The sequence below is a fragment of the Siphateles boraxobius genome, unplaced genomic scaffold, assembly GCF_051911475.1.
Source record: "Siphateles boraxobius isolate OS27281-9 unplaced genomic scaffold, OSU_SipBor_1 77, whole genome shotgun sequence".
Lineage (NCBI taxonomy): Eukaryota > Metazoa > Chordata > Actinopteri > Cypriniformes > Leuciscidae > Siphateles > Siphateles boraxobius.
This window is the reverse complement of record NW_027509205.1, coordinates 8,477,090-8,503,184: the sequence shown is the minus strand read 5'-3', so window position 1 is coordinate 8,503,184 and position 26,095 is coordinate 8,477,090. Positions and strand designations below refer to the sequence as shown.

Here is a 26,095-nt window from a genome sequence, read left to right as displayed (position 1 = left end):
TTTGGGAACTGGAGGGATTTATTCACAGACGTTATCAGAAGTGATTTTTACAGAAAGTCAGGTCAGTTTGTTTTACATTTAATTTTATGGTGGTTGGAACACAAAACACAAGTAATAAAGTTAGTAATGGTAACGTCATGCCTCATTCTGTGCACTGCCAATCAGGTTTAGTTCAATCAATCGAAACAGTAGTTTACAAATGCCAGTCTGAGAATCCTCTTAAGACATAAATAAGATACTGAAAATAGTATTTGTACAGTAAATAGTATTTTTGTAGAGTCCAGAACCACTATTATCGAGGCCTTCTGGAAATTCTCATAAGCATTATTAATATAATTATTAACATTTATGAATTAATTTACATGATGGTAATGAGGCTAATATACTGGCAAAGTGAGAGAGCACAGAACAATATGGACATGGACTTTTGTCACTCATGAACGGTGAATGATTTTAAGGCATTTCTCAGTTTCCATTCACACAGCAGATTTCCATGGTGGATCTCACCATGAGCTTCATCCCTTGAGAGCAAAGCTACTGGAGGATGTAAAAAAAAAATAACTCCAATTATTATAAAAGAGATCAAAAATCGAGTCCGCTGGAAAAGTGAAGGTGAGGGCGCTATACTAAAAAGGGTGGATGGTCCATACAGCTCGTGCAGTAACGAAGGACTCTCGGTCTCAGTCTGGCACACTAGACATCCTGTGACGACAAATAAATGATCGATTATTCCCAGATCCATCCCCTCACTCAGGATATGCCGTGTAGAGACAAGTTAGACTCGCTTCCAGTGTATAATACTAAAACAAAACCTCAGTAACAAATTTACACAGGGCTGTGCATGATGATGATGATGATCTTGCATGTCCCAGGGTTTGTTAAAAAAAAAAAAAGCTTTAAAAAAAAGATACGGTGATACTTATTTGGAGTGACATATTGCAAAGCATCTTGTATCAAACTCATATTTCTTGCACAGATACAGCACCACAGCATTGCATTTGTCTTGGAACAGGTTACAAAAACCATTTTGACTTGACAAACCCATGCAATAATATTTTCACTGGTTACCGTTGAACATGAACAGCTCTTATGGGGGCCACAGTCATAGGATGCAAGGGGTCTACATACATCATCCCTTTTTTATAGCAAGTGCTGACAGCATTTTAAAGCGACATTTTCATTTGATACATGATAGAAAAAAAATGCAGTGAATGTCAATGCTGTTTTTGTCCACCTGATGTGTTTTGAGTCTCTCATCTCTTCCTGTGTTACAGCGCCTCCCAAAGTTGAGTTGCTGCAACAGCCGTTTTCCCAACACACACACACACAAGTCCAGATTGACAAATAGCAAGTATATATATATATAATTTCTTTATCTCCCAACTTGAATAATCAGATGTCCAGATTGCAATGTAGTCAGCTACATTTCTGCCCTGAATGGAATGATGAAGATCAAGAAAACCAAGGCAAAATCAACTCAACACTTAAAAAGATGCATGCAACAAGTGGTCACACAGTATATATATATAAATGTATATCTATATATGTAATTGCTCTTTAGATATGCACAACACATGAGACAAATGATTGCAACAAAAAATAGCATCTTCAAAATTCACAGTCTCATGTATTTTGTTACTATTTATTACATCTCACAGGTCAATAATGACGTTTGCATGGTAAAAACAATGGTGAATTTTGAGGAATGCTAAATGTTACGTCAGCTACTATCAGTTTGGGATTCAAAAGCTCCAAGTTTTGAGCTTTCGCCCCGTTAGTGGTATCATAAATGAGGAATATCGTACATAGTCTTGCTCAGTCTATTTAACAGTTGCCATCACGTGTCGATAAAGTGGAAAGTCGTTTCTTTTAGACCTTTTTAATGCAGTAACGGACCACAGCAACAGCTCAGAGGAATGTTTGGTGGTGAGAGCTTTATGGCACAGAGAGAAGGCAATCCAGACGGCACAAACAGCACCGATCTCATCTGACACTGTTCAAGTAATAAGCAAGTACATGTTCTGTTGTTTGTCATAGAAACAGCACAGATGTAATTCGACTTTTGCTTGTCTTGTGACACCATGTTCGCCGACGGAGGATATGATTATGGTTGGATGCAAAGACAGGGATAAAAACACAAAAAAAAAAAAAAAAAAAAAATCATATTTAAAACAATGTAATTTTTCAATATAAAAGGCAAAGAAAAGTATACAAAAAATAGAAAAATAATTACAGCAGTAGACATGGTGTTGGGAGAAACAGTGGTGCCAGACTATTTGGCTGAACAGTGTAATATTTTGGGACTGTTTAAGGCGTCCTCCACCAGATGAAGTTCCACCCCGTCGACTATCACATCTTTCACGCAGCCGACAAAGCCTGTGCTGTAAGCCTTGGGCAACCGGCGAGCTACAGACAGCTCCTCCAGACCACCTGAAGAGGAGAGGAAAAGATCAGATCAAGTGTACATGATATACTGCACAGTACTTCATATTCACACAACAGACCTACAGTAAATAAACCATTTTTTGTACTATTTATGAATTTAATGAAGTTTTTTTGTATTAATAATTCATGATGTTTGTAAAAAAAATACGTTTCCCCTTGAATTTTAAAGATGGATAGCATGCATACATGCATTTATGGAGGAGGGAAAATATTTATACTTATACTCAACATAACACATTTTCCTGAAAATGTTATAAATGGGTTTAAAAACATCATGAAACCATTATGAATTCAATATATATATATATATATATATATATATATATATATATATATATATATATATATATATATATATACATACACACACACACACATATACTTTCTTTTTCTTTTTTTATTACTGTGGCCACTCTTATGTCACTGACCCACAGTATAAGTGCATGTCTTTATGTAACCTGAGATATTACCCACCATGCAGGTGAGCTAAAACGCTATATATTATTCAAGGGCGATGAACCGTCTGTGTTATGGAAACCCTGTGTAGAAGACTGTTAAAAACTTAATCACACCTGAGACACTGAGAGTGTAATGTGGGGGTGTCAGAATGTGAAAAGATAGAGACACAGCATTCAGGAACAGGTGAGAAGATCAAACAGTGTTTTTGGGAGGCCGGGCTCCGGGGACGTTCTCTGACAGCTCTGAATGAGAGTTAGCTCACCTCCCTCGGGGACCTGACACTGTCGGAAATCCAGCTCCGTCTCCCGCTCTTTCAGCACAGTGAAAAATGTCTCCCCCTGTTGCTATTCACTCAATTTCTCTAAGTTCTCTTTCTTTCTTTTGCCTCCCCGTGTTTGCCCTTTAATCGGATTGTATGCTTTGCAACGGGAGGATTGACGGGGCTAATTTCAAGTGAATTACATCTGAATAAGTAAATAAATAATGACATTTGAAAGAAAGGATTTTCGGAGGGAGCTCTTGATGTCCGGGCTGTCTGAGGATAATGTATTCTAGCCACCGGGCATTGACAGCACCTGTTCTACTGGCTGGCCTTGTGCTGAAATACTTGTCTCAACCTTATAAGATGATTTAGCACCCTTAACATGGAATAAATCCTCTTTCTTAATCTTAATAGGTTTGTCAAAAGAGAATGAGACGACAATCACAGAAACACTGGAGTTTTTAGTACACCCTATGGTACAGACTTATCCTTGAATTAATAATGAAATATAATAAGGTAATATTGTGTCTTAACATTCACGCTTTAGTGAAGTACTTGTGTGTAGCCCTTCAAAAGCACTCGCTGTGGGGGAAGATCCAATTAGTCGTTACAAGCTAAGTGGGGACTATTCGGAGAAGGTGTACCAAGTTGGTTTGTAAATGAGCTACGATTGAGCAAAGCAGCGTAAGATGGACTTACCCAACCAGAGAGCGCCGTCCGTGTCCAGCTGTGTGGCAGCCAAGGGTGATGACCCAGTGACAGCTGCCTCATTACCAACCTGCAGTGAGCCATCTCTGAGCGCTCTGTGGAGAGCAGAGAAGCACAGGAAGACAGTGAGGCATCTAACACTGACAATCTGAGTTTGCCTTCTGGCAAACCCGTGGTTAATATGCACTAAATTTGCGGGAAACAAAACGGTAATAATGCGGTATGAAAGAAGATTGTGGAATTTCACTGGTAGTGGTAAACCTACAGCAAACTTTGGACAATATGCTACTGTTGGTAAATGTGTCTATTGCAAATATAATTATCTGCCTTTATTGGCAAACAGCTCTATGGCAAGCCTGAGGCACATATAAATGACTGCAACTGCTGGAAAACACCTCTATGGTAAAGGTGTGGTAAATATAAATGTCCGCCATTACTAGCAAAGATTTATATGTGTCAATCTGTCTCAAATATAAATCAGGGCTCAATAATAAGGATGGCCCGCTGGCCCAGGGCCAGTGTGAGAGAGTTTTGGGGCAAGTTGGCAAAACTTCATCATTTACATTTTTTTATTAGATAGATAGATAGATAGATGTAGATAGATAGATAGATAGATAGATAGATAGATAGATAGATAGATAGATACTTGTATTCATCCCGAAGGAAATTTAAGGCATCCAGTAGCTTAAACAGCACATATCCACATATATCAAACATACAATCAAAATAAGAGTAATAATAAAACATGACAGAAAAAAATGACATGACAGAGAATAAATTATCAGATGTATACACCTTATGTAGCCTCGCCCCTTTTCAGCGCCGCGCTCGTTGTCTTTTGACTTCCGGTCTGTATTTTGACAGCGATCTTGCATAGGTATGAATGAACTGCTCGTAAAATATTTCCCGGTCGACATTTGTTAAGACATCTGCTTTACAATGCTTATGATAAACATTACAATACTCATGATAACATTTTTTTAACTCTACAATAAGTAAATCCACTTCACCAGCTAATTACTCCTCGACAGTGATGCCATAGAAATATACAGAGCGACCGCGAAACCGGAAGTTCAAAGACAATATTCTAAAGATGACGGCGCCCACGTTTCTCTGATGCATAAGGTCTATACGTTATGAATGTTAGATGTTATGACCAACGACCAGGTTGTGTAGGAGGGCTAAAATAGCCTAAAATAGCCTACACGACAATTGTACAACAGACAAAGTAATAGAGAGAGACAACTGAGAGACACAGGCTCTTGCTTAAAAGTCCATCTCTCCCCTCCCCCTATATGTGGTATTGAAGAGCTGGATGGCCCTGGGAACAAAGGACCTCCTCAACCTGTCTGTAGAGCATGATAGTGACAGAAGTCTGCCACTGAACATGCTCCTGTTTAAGGAGCTGTGTAGTGGGTGGCGATCATTGTCCATGATCTCCAGCATCCTGCTCATAGTCCGTTTCTCTGCGGTAGCTGTGAGTGACTCCAGCTCAAAGCCAACAACAGAGCGAGCTTTCTTTACCAGTCTGTTCAGTCGCCCAGCGTCTCTCTTCTTAGGCCGTGTGTCCACCAAAGCGTTTTTTCACGCCGTTTTAAACGCCATGAGCGTAACAAGGCTTTTTACTGGTTGCCGAGAGTTGAAAAATGTTCAACTTTGGGTGAAACGCAGCGCTCATCACTGTCACTTTTTACTCAACCGTCCAATCACAGTGGAGGAGGGGCGGGACAAATACCACACCGACCAACTGCCACATTCTGCTTGTTCAACGTCAACAGATGACAACAACAAGCATAATAACGGAACAAAATAATTTAAAACGAGAGCCAGAGAAAATACGTAACATTGTATCGACATTTTAATACAGAATCAATACAGAAACAAAATATGTGTGAAATGAGATACTAGTAACACTATCATGGATATTCCCTATCATAACAAGCAAAGTGTCCCAACAAAAAAAACAAAAAAAAGCTGCGCTGCCAAATCGCTCAAAAGCGCACACAGCTAGGCGTTTCCAGCAGAGCGTCCAGCTAGCTAAAAACGCTTTGGTGGACACACGGCTAAAGTGCTGCCGCCCCAGCATACCACAGCATAAAACAGGACACTGGCAACGACTGAAGGCTGATTTATACTTCTGCGTCGGACCTACGCCGGAGCCTCTACGCCGTAGCCTACGCTTTGGTTTTAATTTATACTTGTGCGTCGTTGTCCACGTTGATGCACGCAGAGGGAGCATGTGAAACCCGAGGAAGCGGTTTGAGTACACCAATCACAGCGCTTGCGTCCGCATAGAATAGACGCGTTGTTACATTTTTGGAGAGGTGCACGTCAGGGTACGCCGGAGGGTACGCGCGCTTCGCACAGCCTACGGCGTAGCTACGGCGTAAGTTCGACGCAGAAGTATAAATTGGGCTTTACTGGTAAAACATCCTGAGTACTGTGGCTTACTGCAGATATTGAATGGCCGTGGCCTCCTCAGGAAATAGAGCCGACTTTGCCCTTTCCGATGCAGTGCATCCGAGTTGGCAAACCGGTCCAGTTTATTATCCAAGTGTACCCCCAAATACTTATGTGCTCACCTCCTCCACATTGACCCCCTCAATGGAGACTGGTAGCATGTGTGGCTTCAACCTCCTAAAATCCACCACCAACTCCTTGGTCTTTGTTGCATTCAGCTGCAGATGGTTGAGCCTGCACCATTGCACAAAGTCGTTAACCAGGTTCCTGTATTCGTACTCCTGTCCATCCCTGATACACCCCACAATTGCAGTGTCATCCGAAAACTTCTGCATGTGACATGACTCCGAGTTGTAACTGAACTCAGAAGTGTACAGGGTGAACAGGAACGGTGAAAGCACAGTCCCCTAAGGCGCTCCAGTGCTACATACTGTATCTCAGTCTCTGATAAACAGTCCTTCAGCCTTACGAACTGTGTTCTCTCTGTCAGGTATTCTGTTATCCAGGATACCAGATGAGCATCAACCCCCATCTGCACCAGCTTATCCCTCAATCTGACAGGCTGAATGGTATTGAAGGCGCTAGAGAAATCCAAAAACATGATTCTCACAGGACTTTTCCCCTTGTCCAGATGAAAATGCACTCTGTGCAGTAGGTATATGATGGCATCGTCCAAGCCCACCTTCTCCTGGTATGCAAACTGAAGCTGGTCAAGTGAGTCGCTGACTTCGGGTCTAAGGATATGAAGTAGCAGTCGATCCATCGTCTTCATCAAGTGTGAAGATAGAGCGATAGCCCTAAAGTCATTTAGCTCACTCGGAAGCAGTTTCTTAGGAACTGGGATAAGAAAAGATGTCTTCCACAGTGCTGGTACCTTCCCCAGACGGAGGCTCAGGTTGAAGACATGCTGTAGAGGCTCCGCCAATTCCTCCGCACAGGCTTTGAGCAGTCTGGGACACACTCGGTCTGGGATATTCACTCGGCTGCTTTCCCTGGGCAAAGTCTACTCAGCTCTCCTCTAACCTGATATGCCGTAATGATGGGAGGAAGGGGTGTCCATTTGTTGAGTATTGGGGGGAGGGGAGCATCAGTGAATGCCGGCTGGAGGCTGTAGTCTGAAGTGCATACATAGGATTATTATGTACTGTATATGCATTTTTTTGCCTTGCATGAATGTGTCAGCGAAGTAAAATTATTGTTTATATATTAGGCTTTGTTGAAATTGCAAGAATTTGTAGCATGTGTATACATTTTTTTAAATTAAAAAACTATATTTACAACTGTTCAAAAGTTTGGGGTCTGTAAGATATTTTTTGAATAAATTGATACATTTATTAGCAGGACACATTAAATTGATAAAAAATGACAAATGTTAAAATGTAAAATGTTACTAATGATTTCTCTTTCAAATAAATGCTGTACTCTTGAGGGATCATGTGACTGAAGAATGGAGTAATGATGCTGAAAATTCAGCTTTGCATCACAGGAATAAATACAATTTTAATATATATATAAAAAGAAAACATTTATTTTAAATTGTCATATTTTACTCTATTTTTGATCAAATAAATGCAACCTTGGTGAGAGACTACTATTAAAAACATTACAATTATAAACTACCCAAAAACTTTTGAATGGTAGTGCAATATTTCACAATATATTTTAAAATTAGACATTTAAAATTAGACAATTTAAAATATAACCAAATATAAATTGTACATTTAATAATAATAAAAAAATTGTATTAATAAAAAAAGGGTAATTTTTATTAAGGGCCAATAAATTTGTAGAAATCGAAACCAGGGGTTTCTTAACCAGGGGGATTTTTGTCATGGTAATATTTACATTTTAATTTCTTCATTTACATACATTATGTAATAATGTATATGATAATGTACTGTATAATGTATACAGTATATGAAAAACTGTATATCCATAAAAACTTGACACATGTTCACTCCGGTCTGGTTATGAACTGTGATGTGAGTGTTGTTAAACTCAACACGGTATTTAGCACAGAAAATGCTCTCATGTGTGTACAGTACATGTGCAATGCTTTTTACAGACATATTTTTCCATATTTGTTGGTAGGCAGCTAAAATCCATGCAAGGGAACGCAAGCAACACGTTCTTACAACCATTTTCCAAGTTCTTCGTACTTGCATTTTACTGTTGGAAGATTTGACAAGCTCATCGTTGCTGTCATAGCAACAGGGCCATTTAATCAATTCCACAAACTCATTTGAAGAACAAAATTAGCCAGAGATCGTTTATCACAATGAGAAGATCTGGTATCTGTTAAATCATCTCAGATATATTAAGTGAGGTAGGAAGAACGGACCTCATGTCTCTAAAAGACAACAGTGCTGAGTTGAACAGACGACAGAGACAAATGAACAGACCTGAAACAGCCTTTCGTGACATTTGAATCCTCCAGTGTAATGCAATCGCATGCAGAATACAGCGCAGTGATTGGACTGGATGAGTTTCTTATTAATAATGCACGCAGAGTCGCTTTGAGACCATAAAAACAATGTTGTTACAAGTCGCAGGTTTGCGGTTCACTTTGAAACACGAAGCACATTTATATATACAACTAATACGCATCCTTTGCGATTAGAAAAATCACACTAATATAGTGGTTTCTATTTAATATTGGTATATCATGCAGCCCTAGACTAAATTGTTTGTGAGAGAGTATGTGTGTGTCACTCACTGAAATGTAAATTTAGCTGCAGACAGGTGACTTTGCGTGAAGAAAAAAATCCTTACTGTCCTGTAAATATCTGCAACTACACTATGACAAACCTGAGGCGATGACTGAATAACTTGGTGTTTTACCTGCTGGCCTTGATTCGTATCCAGCGGTTGGTGTTGACCCGTACAGAGGAGCGCAGCACCACAGGCTTTGAGCCCAGGTCATAGGTCATCTGCACACGGCCGTCCACGATGGCGAGGGCGATGTAGTCGGAGCGTTCTACTCCCTTGCCGCTCCACAAAATCAGACCATGAGTAGCCTCAGTCTTGATGCTCAGCTCGAATTTATTCACCAGCAGGGCCTTCTCGCTAGATCAAAAAGAGAGGAAATGCTATCACAAATCCATTGCCGTTTCAGAGACGCAGAGTTAATGACAGGATGTGCATGAAACCCTGAGACTTACCTGCTGTTTTAACAACAACAGTGATGGAATTATGTGTGAAAACGTAGCTTCGATAGAGTCAAAAACCTGAAGAGGGCTTGATAAGCTAATGAACAGACTGAGCAGTTGTGGGTCCTCATGAAACTAGAACTAGGTCACGTTGATTGGGTTTTGAACACGAATGCATGCGTATGCGTGTGTGACACACTTTAGGTTATCTCCAAGTTAACACTTCCTATTTTGCCTTCAAGCTCTAGATTTCCTCTTCCTGCGCGGGGAGCGCTAAGGAAGGATGCCCATTGCAGCTGCCGTCTGATTTTTGTTTTGATCTGGTTCCCTGGATGCAGCCTTCCCTTGTAAGGCATGGAGAAGGTGACATGCATGTCCTCAGGGAGGACAGTGACAGGGAGCCGATTGCATCCGACACCCTCTGCAAGTACACACATATACGCCACAAAGGACAAGCTGCTATTTTTACAACAATTCCTTTGTTCTCAGTGGTGTACCTGTAGTCGCTGGCATCAAGAGAGCCATTATTTGAGCGAGCAAACTTGTTTGTTAGTCACAATAGCAAAATGTGTGGGGGCTTGTTTGCTAAATCAGGTAACATGTAAACAGGAGTAAGACAAGTAACAACAACACGGAAAAAGACAAAGACAAAACGGAGAGAGACAAGACAACGGACACGACACACAGAAGAAAAGAAATCAGATGGCGAATGTGCTCACATCTTCACACCACATCACGACGAATAGAAACACTTTCTCCAAGGGTGTGTTGAACGCAACCAAACTGTGATATCATCTATGGTATTTATTTGTTGTACATTAGCCGTGTTTCCTCTCAGGGTGAATAAATAGGTGGCAGGTATGTATTTGTATTTGAGAATTGTGCCTAGAAAGAGTCCATTCGAACAATACGTGTTGTCTAGAGGAATGATTCATCTAAAGACGGGCGTGAAATCAGATGGCGTCCTCTCCAAGCCTGTCTGCACTGACATCTCAAATTTCAAATCACAATATTAGCAGCTCTACTAACAACTTGAGAATTGGAAACAACAATCTTAATTTGTTTGATTAAAAAGACAGAAGTTCATTATGTAAATGCTCTTGATGTGCCTGTGACCGAATAATAATTTGCTGTAATTGAATTCTTTCCTGATGAGTCGCATGTAATGTGCTGACTGGACTCTTTCCACAGGCCTTCCCTTCGTGCGGCCCCAGGCCAGGGCTTCGGCATCAGGGCAGCTAACTGTGATTATACACCACTCTGCTGAGCGCATTATTGCTTATGTCCCATTAGGATCTCAAGCATCTAGAACATTCTAAAGGGAAGTAGGGCTTAACCCCTTAGAGCTGGATTCCATTTACAAAAAAAAAACAGATCTACTTTAGGTATTTTGTTTAATAAAATGCATAATAGGGTGGTGCATTATTTTTTCATTCATAACAGAAGTGATCAGACTTAAAGAGAGATTCATACCATCCACCTATAGAGGGCAGTGGCTCACATGGGAATGGTCATTAAACATGTCTCACATCTTAGCAGGCACACAGAATCTACAGTTGCAGAACTCATACTAGATACTTTTGCTCTGTTTAATACATTTTACCATATGTGATCTGCTCCTTCATAATGGTTTGTTTGACCAAAAAACACTTTTTAATGCACTGAATGCAAAGTCTTTCGAATGATATTGTTTTTGTTGTTGTTTTTATTAGAACCGTTGTCATGAGTTTGAAAGTTTGTAATCAATCTGTAAGTTTGTTTAAAAAAAAGTTTCTTATGCTTACCAAGGCTGCATTTATTTGATAAAAAAAAGCAAAAATAGAAATGGTGTGAAATATAATTATTTATAATACCTGTTTTCTATTTGAATATATTTTAAATGTAATTTATTCCTGTGATGGTTTACAAAGTTTAATTTTCAGCATCATTACTCCAGACTACAGTGTAACATGATCCTTCAGAAATCATTCTAATATACTGATTTGGTGCTCAAGAAACATTTCTTATTATTAACAATGTTGAAAACAGTTGTGCTGCTTACTATTTTTGTGGGAACCATGGAAATAACAAAATTATTTTAAACAGAAATCTTTTGTTATATTGAATGCGTCGTTATTGTCACTTTTATCAATCTAATGTGCCCTTTATTAAAAAAAATAAAAAAAATCGTACAACACTATATATATAATTATTTAAATAGTGGCTGTCACAAAAATGTAATGTTTTAGACATTCATTTTGACAGAATTAGGACATTAACAATATATTAATAAACACAATATTAAATATTTAAGTTTTATTTTTTTTGCTTATAACTGAGTTTCTTCACAAGTTCATTGCATCTTCCAAATTCAAACAATAGAGCACATCACATATTGAAATCCATTCTGCACGTTTTGCCCCAAAATCAGCATAGAAAACACAAAAATTGTCAAAATATTCGGTTTAGGATTGCATATTAGACAAATAAACATGTCTGAGACATATTACAAATGATTTCAGTGTGCAAGCTGTGACATGCTACCCGACAAAAGCCCTGGCCTTTAGCCTCTGCTGGGGGACTGAGTGTGGGAGGACGGCGTGCCATTGGAAACAGTTCAGGCAGAGGAGACTCACCTCTGGTCAGACGGGTTCTCCAGTGACTCAGGGCTTAGAGGAGCAAGGGAAGAAATGATAGGCATGCAATAAGTGCAAAAGGGTGGAGGGGAAGAACAGGGATCGCATAACACAAAGACAAGAAGACCTGAGCCAAGAAGTTAGACTGACCTCACTAAATTATTCTAGTGTTTCAGTTATGACAGCATAGGCAAAGAAATAACACTGGAAGACTGTATCAGCACTACCAGTGGTACTGGCACATTGTTTTATTGTTCTGAGCTGTCACATGGTTGAGTTACTGCAATTTATCAACAATTCCATCACTCTTGACCTGTCAAGTGAGCGAGAAAAGCAAGAAAAAGAGTAATTACGTGAGTATACAGTATGTTTGAAAGACTGGTCGTATTCGATCAAATTCTAAAACCTATGGAGGCAGCTTTGGTTCACTTAACTTAATTATTCTGATAAAAGATCTTAATCATATTTTGCCCAAAATCTATGGCAGTATCATATGTATCTATTGCACCCAAATTCTATGGCAGTATCATATGTATCTGTTGCACAACTCAAGATGATGGACAAAACGAGACATATATTTCATTAAGTACTGACAATCGTCAAAAAATAGTTCAGTGTAATTTAAATGAATGACTATTTATTTTACCCATTATTTGAGTGTGCCATGCATTTTATGTTGTACTTTTAGCAACATGCTAACGTCAAAATACTGAATGACTATTTTACCCAATATTTGAGTGTGCCATGTATTTTATGTTGTTATGCTATAGTGTGCTGTTAGCAACATGCTAACGTTATACTACTAAATGACTATTTACCTGATATTTGAGTGTTCCATGTATTTCATGTTGTTTCGCTATAGTGTGCTGTTAGCAACATGCTAACATCAAACTAATGAATGACTATTTTACCCAATATTTGAGTATGCCATGTATTTTATATTGTTAGTGTGCTGTTAGCAACATGATGATGTCAAACCACTGAAATCAAGTTGAGTTTCTATATGTGTGGTGTGCTTTTCTGCTTCCTAAGATGGCAGCTGCCAATGTAGGCAGCAATGTAGCTTTCTAGGTATTGGAACTGAGCTAAATAAGACACTTGTTTTTGTCAAAAGGCCAATTATATAAAAAAAACACCTTTAGGAACAGGTCACTGAAGGGTAAGAATGAGTAAATTGATCCAAGGCTGCTGAGCTAAAGAGAATGAATAAAGACACATGAAGAGCACAGTAAATACTAAAAGAAATATGACTACTCCCACAGATGGGGAGCCACTATGCTGACGCCCTCTAAGGAATTCATTCATTTTAAGGGCTCTGCTCAAAACCAGATCAAGCTAAATTGATGACACTCGTTCTGAAGGGCTGGTCAGCTTTCTTGGTTGAGATTAATTTTAATCTGGCACTTCATTTGTAGAGGAAGTGACACGCATTAAACCTCAGGAAGAGTGAAAGTCAATGAAGAGGGCCTTGTCCCTAACTGTTATTGATGCCCGCGGTGGCTCGCTTTCTCTACTGGACGGAGCCTCTTTAATTGCGGCCAGTTTTCTGAGAGACAAATCCTTGATTAATGTGCCACTTTCGCTTTCATCCTTTGGCACAATTATTAGAAATCACTGGGAGCGATTTGACAAACAAAGTGACGTGGCTTAAAAGCCAGGCAGGAACTTTTCATGAGCATAATACATAACATAATTCCATTTAATCAAGCTGCCAGCTTTTTAAGGGCTCAGTGCAGCCACTTAGATACTTAATTACATTCAGAAAGAAACAAATAATTTAAAATAAGAATCACTAAAAGGAGCACTATAACAGATTGAACATTTCTCTAATGGGGCAGTAAAATGCCATTTAAACCAAGCTGTAAATACAAACTAAATATTGATGTATATTGTGATTTAAAGCGGTGTAAAGTTAAATTATTTGCAGTTAAACAGGGGTTCATTCTATTTTAACATAAGAATATACAAAGGAGTATTTCCAAAGTCAGTTTAAGTATTTCCATGCATGACTCCTGTAGGAATCTATCAGTGTATCACAATGCTCCTCATTATTCATGCAAAGCATGCATTCCTGATACTGGTTTCTGTGCAGCGGATGAAAATGCAACCTTTCCTGGAAATAACATGTAATAGATGAGCCCTGCATTTTTCAAAAAATATTTTTCTGAATGTGATGTAAATGGGAGTACAAGGAAAAGACCAATGCTTTATATTGGGTTAAGTTGATGGTTTGTCTTGAAAATGTTAGTTTTGCTTAATTCAATACATCCCAGAATGTCTCCGGATTACTTACTCTGGGATCTCATTGGTCAGTTGGCTTGAGAGCAGAAGAAAGACAACAGACACTCAAATGAGACAGACAGACAAGAGCAAAGACAACAGAATCCATGTGTACAGAGACAGACAGATTGACACAAACAAACACACAACATGACAAACAGGAGTGACGCTGTGTGTCCTATATTAAAGTTCGCCCCATGTTCAGCACAGGAGTTTGTGAAATAAGTGGTAAGATGTGCATTTCACAGTGGTATGATCATTCGATGTGGCAGTGAAAATCAACAATGATTTAAACATCTGTGTAATATGAACAAAATATGTTAAAAAAAATTCAGTGATTTATTTTTAGAGCTGGGAGGATCAATTCATTTTATATGGATGGTTCAATGAATGAATATATTCAAGAAATTGTTCACTGATTCATTTAAATTCATGTACACTTTGTTGTAGTCAAATTTTGCACTTAATTCTGCTGTTCATCTTATGTGTTTGCATGTGTTTCTAATTAAAATTAATGTATATCACTATAATTGAGATCCTCGTTGTTTTGTACCGAATAAATACTTTTAAATAAATTATATCACCTGATTTCTATACACTTTAAACCGTTTTATAGTTTAAAATATATTGGCTTGGTTAGCTTTACTTTAGTTAACCACTTAATGTTAGTAACCTTTAGTGTAGCTATCTAATGCTTTCAAAAGGCTAGTTTCACTGTAAAAATACTTTAAATTATGAGTAGCTTTGAAAGCACCATTGTTAACACTGGTGGAGACCCTGCAATAGAATATATGACACTTGTGATTGGTTCAAAAAATCAATCCTTTCTATTCGAAACCGAATAAATGTTGATGTAATTGGTGCTTGCTAGACCAATGACACATCAGACCAACCAGAGGAAGAGAAATCATCTGATAAGCGAAGGCGGTAGCAATTATCAAGACATGATCATCCATGGTGCTTTAGGATATGTGTGGTAGAGAAAACGTGTGGTTTTGAGATCCTAGCAATAGTGGAGGAAGGTTCATTACAGCACATAAGCGTGGTACATCGCAGTGCAGTCATGAGACTCCTTCGGGTGCTACGCTAATTGGAACCAGCCAGGGTTCATGGAAACCAAAGAGACAGGCCAGTGGAAGTGGTAATTGATGAGATCAGGCCATTAGCTAAAACGAGAAAGTACGTTGGGACCTTAAATGGGGCCGGAGTAATCTAGCTTGTCATCACCCCTCATTGACTGCTAATATAGAGATGGGATGCTCAGGGCGGATAGTGATTGTTGGCCAGGCCATTGACATGAGGACGTGCGCCTGTATTACCTCTTGGTGACTCCGTTGTGATATTCGATGAATGTATGGCCATCAAATGCAATGGCCTCTGTGTCCCCAGCAGATTTCTCGAATATTGCTGAAAGGGAGGAGAGAAGACGAAGTGAAATTACACCAATCGAAGTGAGACACAGCACTGTTTAATTAAAGCAAAGGAGGAAAGCGTGATAAATCGCAGGCTTCATGCTTGTGTGGCTTAATTAAGGTTAAAGATACAACAGTAGGACCCAGCAAGGTTAATGAGGTGAGCAAAATTCTTGGGTTTTGTGACTGTGCCAATGTGCTTTTGTGATAAGCATACCATTCGAGCAAGGACGATGACTGATATTATTTGTGAATGTTTGGAGGCGTGGATTTAGCTAAATCTACATATGGAGCACATGGATTGGCTAAAGCTGCCATGAGCGATTTCTTTTAAGTAAGTCGTATGTTGCTATATGCTAAAGACGTATGCAAATCTTGCCTTAAAGGAGTGTGAAGGAGTTGGAGGAGAGGCTGTACTGGGTAATAAGATTTTGAAGTAAAAAAGTGATGAAATAAGGCACTTACCATCCTGGCAGTGCTGTCCGGCGAATCCGTGGCGGCAGACGCACTCATAACTGTCCAACTGGGGGTTGCAGCGGCCTCCGTTCTCACAAACATCATTGGAGCAAGGGTGGTAGGGATACATGGACACATCACTGGAGTCAAGGGCATTATCAGCTTTCAGGATTGGAATTCCCATCAGAGTAATCTATGGAGACAAATATAGGTTTAATATAGATATATTTTTTTAAATTTAAATATAAGTTTAACTTCTTCTAGCCAAACAGCTACTTATGAAGTGTTTTAGCAAATCACATCTGGCTTCATTCTGGTAAGTAACAAATTTTTCTACGCTCCATTTATTTCCCAATGGTTAAAATAAGGTTTATTCTCACTAAATATCATGTTTCACTCTGAAATGCATCAATAGATGAAAGTAAAATGGGTTTAAATGGAAATTCATGACTTTAATGCATCTGTAAATGCTCTCACCTTCTGAATTGCCCCTTTGAAACCATCTTTGATCGCAGCAGCTCTGGCTACTTTGCGGAAATCAGGGGCTCCGCCCACAAAGAGAGACTCCTTCAGATTAAGATCTGTGTGCTGATTCTGGAGAGTACAAAACTGAGCATGAGAAACCACATGAACTGATCCTCATCCTCTATTCACTCTTTTAGCTATCACACTTAATAAAAGTCACACACTTTAATGCAAACCCTTATGAAATGGCTATACATTTTTATGGGTGATCTAGTAGAGCAGTAAAAGGAAACCAGTGTAAGAGAAGATGGTTTACTGTACATCAGCAGGCTTATTGATTCAACTTTCACACCTAATCCTTATCCACATCAAATTGAGTGTTGTATTACAAAATATACACAATAGATTTAAGCTCAGTTCTCTGGATGGTAAATGACTCTGAATCTAACATAAGACAGGAGAAAAAAGGGAGGAAAAAAGTGAGAGATAATTGAAGCAATTGAAATGAGGATGATTGATATGGATGTTTTTTTAATGAAAGAGTGTAATGGATGCCTGATTGTTCCTCGGACCTTTAAAATCTCAAGCTGTAAACTCTAATTGGTGTATCGCTCACAACGCAGATGACCATGAAATAAGCATTTCTCCAACCGGTGTGAAAATCGCTTTAGTTACAGTGGGATTTTTCTGCATGAGGCTCTACTTAAAAAGAATTAAAAATCTTTATTTTATGTAGGCCAATAATTGCCTTGGGGGAAAGGCAAGTTAATTGCTGGGGAAAAAAAAGATGGGACATCAACAGCAATGCCAGTTTCTGACGTGTGGTCCAGCTCTCATCCCAGTGATATAAAAAGAAGAATAGCTGAGTACGGATAAAGGCAATGGCTTGAAAAGCTTTGGCTATGGAACCGGGGGACAGTTCAAGCATGCGGTTGGGCCAAGACAGCATAGCCAGGGATTTTTTCGCCCAGCTGCTGTTTCATGTGGTCAGAGACGTGTGCAATGAGAAGTCTTGACATAAAGATGCAATGCACCGACTGCCACAGGCTGGGAGAGGCATTTTCACTCCCCTGTTCTCTGCCAGAACGGGCTGAGACTGAGATTGAGCAGGTGAAGTGAATAGCTAACTGCCAGTGTTTTTTAGGAACCTTCCCCAAGGGCCCCAGAAGCATCATGCCCACTCAAACTGGCATGTGCCCCCTCAGATTTCTGAGCCAAGAATTTGAATGCAATTTCCAAGAAAAATGAGCATCTTCAATAATTAAGTTGCATGATTGTTGTAGGTAAAAAAAACAAAAAAAACATTCTATGGTAGAAATGTTGCCAGTCTGACAGGGTAGATCGCTATTGAAAATTCTATTACCAGATTCTCAAAGCTTCTTTACAATGAAAAGGATGACTTGCTGTAGGATTCTGGTCCAATTTTACTTGCAATAAATACATAAATGAAAACCCAATAATACTATACATAAATAATTTAAAAAAGGGGGTCAGTAAGAAATGAATACTTATATTCGGCAAGGACGCATTCAATTGATCAAGAGAGACAGTAAAGACATTTATTATGTTAACAAAGATTTCTATCTCAAATAAATGCTGTTATTTTTAACTTTATTTTTTATCAAATAAATTCAGCCATGGTAGGCAGACTTCATCAAAATCCAAAATCTTACTGACCCAAACCTTTAAATGTTAGTGTACACTACTGTTCCAAAGTTTGAGGTTCAAAAGTTACACACAAGTCCCTGAGTTCCATTGGATGTTAAAAAGAAACTCCACCACAAGACTATCATCTCTCACACTTAAAAATAGAATTTCCTTCTCTTTGGTCATGTCTTATGTTCCCTAGGGCACTAAGTCAGCCAGGACTGTCATTGGTACCACCTCAAACAAACAAACAACAACAAAAAAAGTGCATGACGCCCCTGAAGGGTCCAAAAACAAGTGTGCCAAAAGAACAAGTCCTAGCTCTGTACCACACTCTCTTCCTCTCACATCTCTTTCTTCTCTTGATAACACTCCCTTTCTCTCCCACGCCAGCAGCCTTTTTCTCGCAGTCTACATCCACAGTGAGGCGGTTTAATGGCCCTCCCACGCGAGACTAATGAAGACATTTCATTGTTGTTGGAAGGGTGATGAAACAATGGTGGTCAAATGATAACTATCCCCCGTCGCCCCCATACCAGCTGGTCTGAGGTGAAAGCCAAATCTCTCTCTCTGTCTCTTTCCATTCAGCATATGGAACCTCCCCTCCGATTTGTTTGATCCTCTACCAGATCTTGACTAATAGACAATGAATCTGAAATGGACAGTTGCTTTTGGTGGGAATGAGGATGTTGATTTCGAGAAAGCGATTTCAGACTTTAGTCATTACCTTGCGTGATTTCTTATATCCAGACAGCACACAAAAAGAGCACAGGGGAAGGAAGAAAAAAAATGTTACCAGTGAAGAAAACACAGAAGATGTCAGTACACACAGAACCGCATGCAGTACACACAGAACTGCATGCAGTAGACTATAAGCCTGAGGAATAAAATATTCACAAGCGTAACTCAAGCAAGACACTTAGCATGCAGGTCACAAATAAATAAATAAATGTGTGTGTGGATAGTGCCTGAGAAACAAATGTTCAGAGTAAATCAGAAATGGCATTAAAGTCGTGCTATGTTTTACACTACTGCACCCACATAATTTATATTTGCTTTGTGATATGGCGTTGTATATTAGAGTCTGTTCAGTGGAACGGCTGAGGCCATCGAGGCAATGGTAAAATATTTCTCATGGGGTTTTGCTTCGGTCGGCCCCTTTGGAACAAGAACCTTTTGGTTTCTTCACATTTTCTCCTCTCTCATCCTCTTACGCCCCCCTTTAATAAGATTTTCCTGCCTCAACTGCTGCAATGAAACACAATTATCATACGTAGGAAGGTTTAATGATGGAAAAAGGCACACTTAAGTGCCTAAGTGCAAGACTACATCAAGCTAATCACAAATTACACTATTTGGAATAACTAGAGGATGAGAGAGTTTCAAGATTATTACATGGCCTCGATTTGTGTACGAGCGCAGCCTGATTGTTCTGCTGTCGTACTTCGGGTTTGTCACAAGCTCAGGCAGAGGCTGCTGGAATTGATCTGAGTGGGTGCGAATCTGTAGTTCAACAGACAGAGTCATTTCCACATGGCAATTAAAAGCAAACGGAGGGCAGAGGCAAAAGACCAAATATACGGTACGAAACGTAAAAGGGGGAAGTTTCGAAAGCTTCCCACACATGCACCCCAGACCCTGCGTTAAAGGCAGACATTGAACTAAACTTCAAAGAATATGCAAAACAAAGCATGACTTTCTGGTCAATACCACTTAGCATCATGGTAATATCATGGTTTCTTTGAAATGTACCATGATAATACCATAGTATTAGGGGTGGGCAATATGACAGTAGACACAATAACCGGAAGAAATTTGTCAGCTGGTAGAGATTTTGGACCATTATCTCTATCGCAATTACGCTCATGTGATGTTGCTGTGTCAACGGTCATGGAAGCTAATCAATCAATCTCGGTCGTGAAAGCTGAGACAGTTGAGAAAGAAAACACGTGTAACAGTATATTGAACCTGTGCATTCGCTCTTAAAGTGACAGCAGACTGTTTGTCATTAGTGTTAATCAAACAACAACAGAGAAAAAATCTCTCACTGTTCTTGACTTTTGTAACTTTAAAGAGAATAAATGAATATTTAAATGTACATAGTGAAGACTATGCAGTGCTTTTTTATACATTTGATTACTTTATACAGTGTATTTAGTATTTCTAATTTCTAGTGCTTGAAGTTTTTCAGATAGGTCTATTTCAATTGTTCCTTTGTTTTATTGTAGTTTTTTGTCATTTTGCTTGTAATAAGTTTCTTTTTTCTTATTTTATCACCGATTGTTTACTTGTTTTAAATTGATAGTTCACCCAAAAATGAAAATTCGGTCATTTACTCACCCTTATGTTGTTCCAAACATTTATGACTAAAAAGACTATTTTTATGACTACTTAACATAATTTTATGACTACTTAACTAAAAAGAAGATATTTTGAAGAATGTCGGTAACTATACATTTGACGGTAGCCAAAGTAGAAGGAAAAAAAATAAGGTTAAAAAATACTATGGAAGTACATGCTACCGTCAACATTCTTTAAAATATCTTCTTTTGTGTTCAGCGGAAGTAATCCCCATCCGTAAAAAAAAAAAAAAAAAAAAAAAAAAAACTTAGGCTAGTGTTTTGTGATATTGAAATTGGTGACAAGAATTATGATGACATTTCAATGGTATCAAAAATGTGGACCTCATAAAAACCTTAAAAATAACAATATTGTGATATATATCTTTATCGTGAAATAAGATTTTGGTAATATCGCCCACCCCTACATAGCATTATCTGAAATTTCAATAACATGGTATATGATATTGATCATTCGATTTCATGTTATAGTGGGGTCCAAAAGTCTTTATGTCTTGATTTAATGAAATGTTTTTCATTGCAATTTACACTAGTAAAAAGTTGATTCAACTGAATATGAATTTCAGAATGTATGTGGTATTTGGTTTGTACCTCTTTTACTTCGATTACAACAGCACTTGAGCTGCATAAACTTCACAAGTTTGTGTCAAACCTGATGATCATGTTCTCCAGTATTATTTGAGATGATCTACAGACCATCATGAGCTTCAAAAGAAGCAAGAACATCTAAATCATTATTAGTGTCACAAATTCACTTACTGGATTAGTCACCTATAAATAGAGTGGAATCTGAAATATTTCATTATTTTCAGCCAAAACTTGCAAAATCCCAAAATTTATTTGAACTTTTGAACACCACCGTATATCAAAGTACCATCACAGTTCTTTTTGACAAGGGAGGGAACAGCTAGTTTGACTAGGGCAGCATAAGCATAAGAGTGTTCTCATACCGGCGCCTCTCCTCTGACGGGGTCTTTTCCGTTAATGCTGATCTCTCCTTTTCTGCTGGCCCGCTCCAGATTCACTGTGTTCCACTCGTTCAGCTTGATTTTTTCTTTACTCCTGTGCACACACACACAAAAGATTATTTAAAGTTTATTTGCCCCTCTTAATGGCAATATGAAAATAAACCCAAAAGCTACAGTTCTATAATAGGCGACTGAACACAACACATCCGAGTAATTTGAGTTTAATTTAATTCAAATATAACTACACAGAGAGATGTTTACCTAATTACAGCCGGCCCTTTGCCCAGGTCATATCTAAACTCTAGGATACCATCATTCAGGGACAGAGAGATGAAATCTCCTTTGCCGTCCGTCTTTTGACCATTGTAGAAAATCATGCCTTTGGAGTCATTGGCCAACAGAACGACAGTCATGCTGAATTTTTGCCTATGGACAAATAAGCATAGTTCAATTAGACACATAACAGTTTTTTTTCCCTTGATACAGAAAAAAAGTAATTTGAGAAATAAGGTTCATTCAGTTAGCAAATCTTCATGAATGGGTCAAAATGGCAGAAATAGATGGACTAATAACAGAGTGACAGCTCAACCAATCGAACATCAGAAACAAATCCAACATGTTCGAATCTGAATTAACTTGAAATGACTTGCAACATGAATTAATCTGTGAGGTAGAAGCAGCATAATTAAACCAGTGGTGTTTACAAAGTATTTTGTGACTAATGAGCACAAAACGTCCTCGGGTTACGACTGTAACCCTTGTCCCCTGAGAAAGGGAACGAGGACTGCGTCAAATGACACTTTGGGGGAACGCCCCTAAGCGTAGCGCCTCTGAAGTATGAATGAAACTAAGCCAATCTCTGATTTGTGTTGCGTCATGATGTAATGTGTGACGGCATTCAAGCGGAAGCAATAAAGGACGCCGGCACACATGAGATGTCAGCTTCTGTGATGAAGCAAGCGCTCCCAGGCAGGGGAAGGCGTGGCGAAGGGACGCAGTCCTCGTTCCCTTTCTCAGGGAACAAGGGTTACAGTCGTAACCCGAGGACGTTCCCTTTCGAGGGAACTCGGACTGCGTCGAATGACACTTTGGGGGAACGAGTACCCACTATGCCACAACGCGCCCTGCCTGTCCTAGTGTGAAGCTGCTCACAGGCACACTTAGGACGAGAGCACGAGAGTGCCAGGCGTAGACGGGATGTCCAGACTGTAGAACCTAATAAAGGTGTGGGGGGTGGCCCATCCTGCAGCATCGCAGACCTCTTGGATTGGGGGCCCCGAGAGGAGGGCTCTAGAGGACACAATGCCTCTGGTTGAATGAGCCCTCACAGCCCAAAGGTGAAGGCAGATTGCGCACCTGGTAGGCCAAGGAAATAGCATGGACAATCCAGTTGCTGATGGTCTGTTCGGAGGCGGGAAGACCCTTCTTGGGCGACCCAAAACACACCAGCAACTGGTCTGACTTCCGCCATGAAGAGGACCTCTGAAATTTTTAGAGCTCTGACAGGGCAGAGTAGATGAAGTCTCTCCTCATCCACCGTCACGTGAGGTGGAGGATGAAAAGCCTGCAGAACCGTAGGCCGTGCCGCATTAGATGGCAGCTTAGGCAAATAGCCTGGCCTAGGATGTAGGATGGCTTTAATGTCGCCTGGAGCAAACTCCAGGCACCCATTAGATATAGAGAGCGCCTGGAGATCTCCTACCCTCCTCAGAGAAGTAATGGCCAACAGAAAAAACACCTTAAGGGAAAGGTTCCTGGCCTCAGCTGACTCCAGTGGTTCGAAGGGGGCCTCGGCCAGCCCTTGGAGAACCACTGCCAGGTCCCATGTGGGAACCATGGTACGAGCCGAAGGTCTCATCCTCCAAGCCCCACGGAGGAAACGTACGACCAACTGCTGTCTCCCAAGAGGCCCATCACCCAGAGGAGCGTGGAAAGCCGCAATGGCAGCCACGTACACCTTGAGTGTGGACGGGGTAAGACCAGCTGAAAAGCGATCTTGGAGGAACTCCAGAACTGAAGCCACTGGGCAGTTAACTGGATCCACCTCACGCTCTCTACACCAATTGGTAAAGACATTCCACTTTAAGCCGTACAGTTTCCTCGTGGAGGGAGCTCTAGAGCTGAGTATGGTCTCCACTACTCCAGCTGATAGGCCGGCCTCTAGGTACTGTGCCCCCTCAGGGGCCAGACCCACCACTTCCATAGCTCGGGCCGAGGGTGAAATATTGAGCCCTCTGCCTGTGTCAACAGGTCCCTCCTGAGGGGAATCTCCCACGGAGGGCCGTCTAGGAGCGATACAATGTCTGAGAACCATACTCGGGCCGGCCACAATGGGGCTACCAGCAGTAGACTGATCCCATCGCGACGGACCCTCTCTAGAACTCCAGGGAGCAGAGCGATCGGGGGAAATGCATACAGACGCAGCCTCGGCCACGTCTGCACCATGGCATCCAACTCCAGTGGGGCTGGATGAGTGAGGGAAAACCACAGTGGACAGTGGGTCGTCTCTCGAGACGCGAATAGGTCCACTTCCACTGGGCCAAACCTCTGAGATATTGACTCCACCACCTCGGGGTGGAGTCTCCATTCCCTGGGCCCCAGCCCCTGTCTCGACAGGATGTCTGCTCCCTGATTTTGACTGCCTGGGATGTAGGTTGCTCTTAGAGATAACAGTTTCCCCTGGGACCACAGGAGGATCTGATGCGCCAGTCTGCATAGAGGGCGAGACCTCAGCCCCCCCTGATGGTTTAAATAGGCCACTACCGACATATTGTCTGACCTCACAAGGACATGATGACCTTTGAGGTCTGGCAGGAAGCTCCTCAGAGCTCGGAACACCGCCAACATCTCCAGGCAGTTTATGTGCCAGGAGGAATGATGGTCCTGCCATAGGCCTGTCGTAAAGCGGCCGTCCATGACCGCGCCCCAGCCCGTTAGGGAGGCGTCTGTCGAAACGGTTTTCCGGCGACATGACGCTCCTAATACTGGACCTTTGGACAGAAACCAAGCTTTTTTCCACATAGATAGGGAACGAAGGCATCTGCGCGTAACCCTGATCATGCGGAACGGGTTCCCCCTCGGGGAGAACCCCTTGGTTTTCAACCACCACTGGAGGGCCCTCATGTGCAGAAGGCCAAATGAAATAATGTTGGACGCTGCTGCCATGAGCCCCAACACTCTTTAAAAATGTTTCACAGTAATGGCTTGGCCTAGCTCTATCCTGGACACAGTGGCCAGAATGGACTCGATTCATGCAGGAGACAATCGTGCCCGCATCGTGACTGAGTCCCACACCACTCCCAGAAACGTGGTTCTCTGGGCTGGTGTCAACACGCTCTTTTTTCAGGGGTGCTAGAGCTGCATCCATACATTTGGTAAATGTGCGTGGGGAGAGAGCTAGGCCGAACGGAAGAACCTGATATTGGTACGCTTCGCCCCCGAAAGCGAACTTCAGGAACTTCCTGTGAGATGGAAGGATGGATATGTGGAAGTATGCGTCCTTTAGATCTATCGTGACAAACCAATCCTCGGATTAAATTAGACTCACGATGATGGGAATAGGGAGCATCTTGAACCTGAATCGCCTCAGAGAACGATTCAAGTGTCTGAGATCTATAATCGGACGCAACCCCCCATACTTTTTGGGAACTATAAAGTAGCGGCTGTAAAACCTGGACTCCCTGTCCGGTGGAGGAATACGTTCTATAGCCTCCTTTACCAGCAGGGAGTTTACTTCCTGTTCCAATACCCGACCCTGCACTGGGTCGACTGCAGTCCAGACCACACCGTTGAACCTTGGTGGGCGTAAACCGAACTGCAGCCTGTACCCTTTTTGAATAGTGCGCAGGGCCCAAGGCGAAATATTTGTGAGATTTTTCCATGCATCGAAATATTTTACCAAAGGAACCAGGCTCTCGAGCCTGGCTTCGGGTACCAATCGGGATTCGTTCTCGACCCCCTGAAGCAGATCTCCAGCAGGGTTCGACCGAAAACGATTCTCGATGGGCGGACGCGATTGCTGCCTGGCCGCAAGCCTGTGGGGCGGACAGTGCAGCGCGCGTTCGCTGGAGACCGATGCGTCCCGAAGCGCACTTGCGATGGGAAGTCGACATCGATTTCCTGCGGGCTCCGCGGAGGAGGCGACCTCGATCTCTCCGCCACGGGTTGGGCTGCCCGCAGAGGACCTAGGCTGGCTAGGACCTCTTGGATGAAGCTTTTTTAGCCTGCAAGACGGCCCTCAGGTCACCCTGCTGCTGCTGAGGCTTCGCCTGAGAGCGTCGTCTATGCCCCCAGGCTCCTTGAGGAGGGGCTCTAGACGCAACGCTCTCCTTTTGCGCCTGTCTGTAGGCGGAGGAGCTGGAGGCTGGCTGCGGCTGCCCACTGGGGGTAGGCTTCTTCGGTTTTGAGCG

The 26,095-nt window shown here is 41.1% G+C and overlaps 1 protein-coding gene across 4 annotated transcripts in view; it reads right to left on the bottom strand.

Moving 5' to 3' along the window:
* agrn (agrin) overlaps window positions 1-26,095 on the bottom strand; it is a 268,524-nt gene continuing 242,429 nt past the window's right edge. For 2 of the 4 annotated variants that reach the window (XM_077217905.1, XM_077217909.1), the window contains 8 exons: window positions 21,948-22,112; window positions 21,669-21,780; window positions 16,724-16,840; window positions 16,256-16,439; window positions 15,698-15,785; window positions 9,176-9,400; window positions 3,866-3,969; window positions 1-2,430 (listed from right to left, as the gene is read on the bottom strand). In XM_077217905.1, the coding sequence (XP_077074020.1) occupies window positions 2,273-2,430; window positions 3,866-3,969; window positions 9,176-9,400; window positions 15,698-15,785; window positions 16,256-16,439; window positions 16,724-16,840; window positions 21,669-21,780; window positions 21,948-22,112 (1,153 nt within the window). In that variant the 3' untranslated portion in view covers window positions 1-2,272. Of the gene's footprint in view, window positions 2,431-3,865; window positions 3,970-9,175; window positions 9,401-15,697; window positions 15,786-16,255; window positions 16,440-16,723; window positions 16,856-21,668; window positions 21,781-21,947; window positions 22,113-26,095 lie in introns of all 4 variants that reach the window. The other 2 variants (XM_077217906.1, XM_077217908.1) reach the window with 2 other exon arrangements.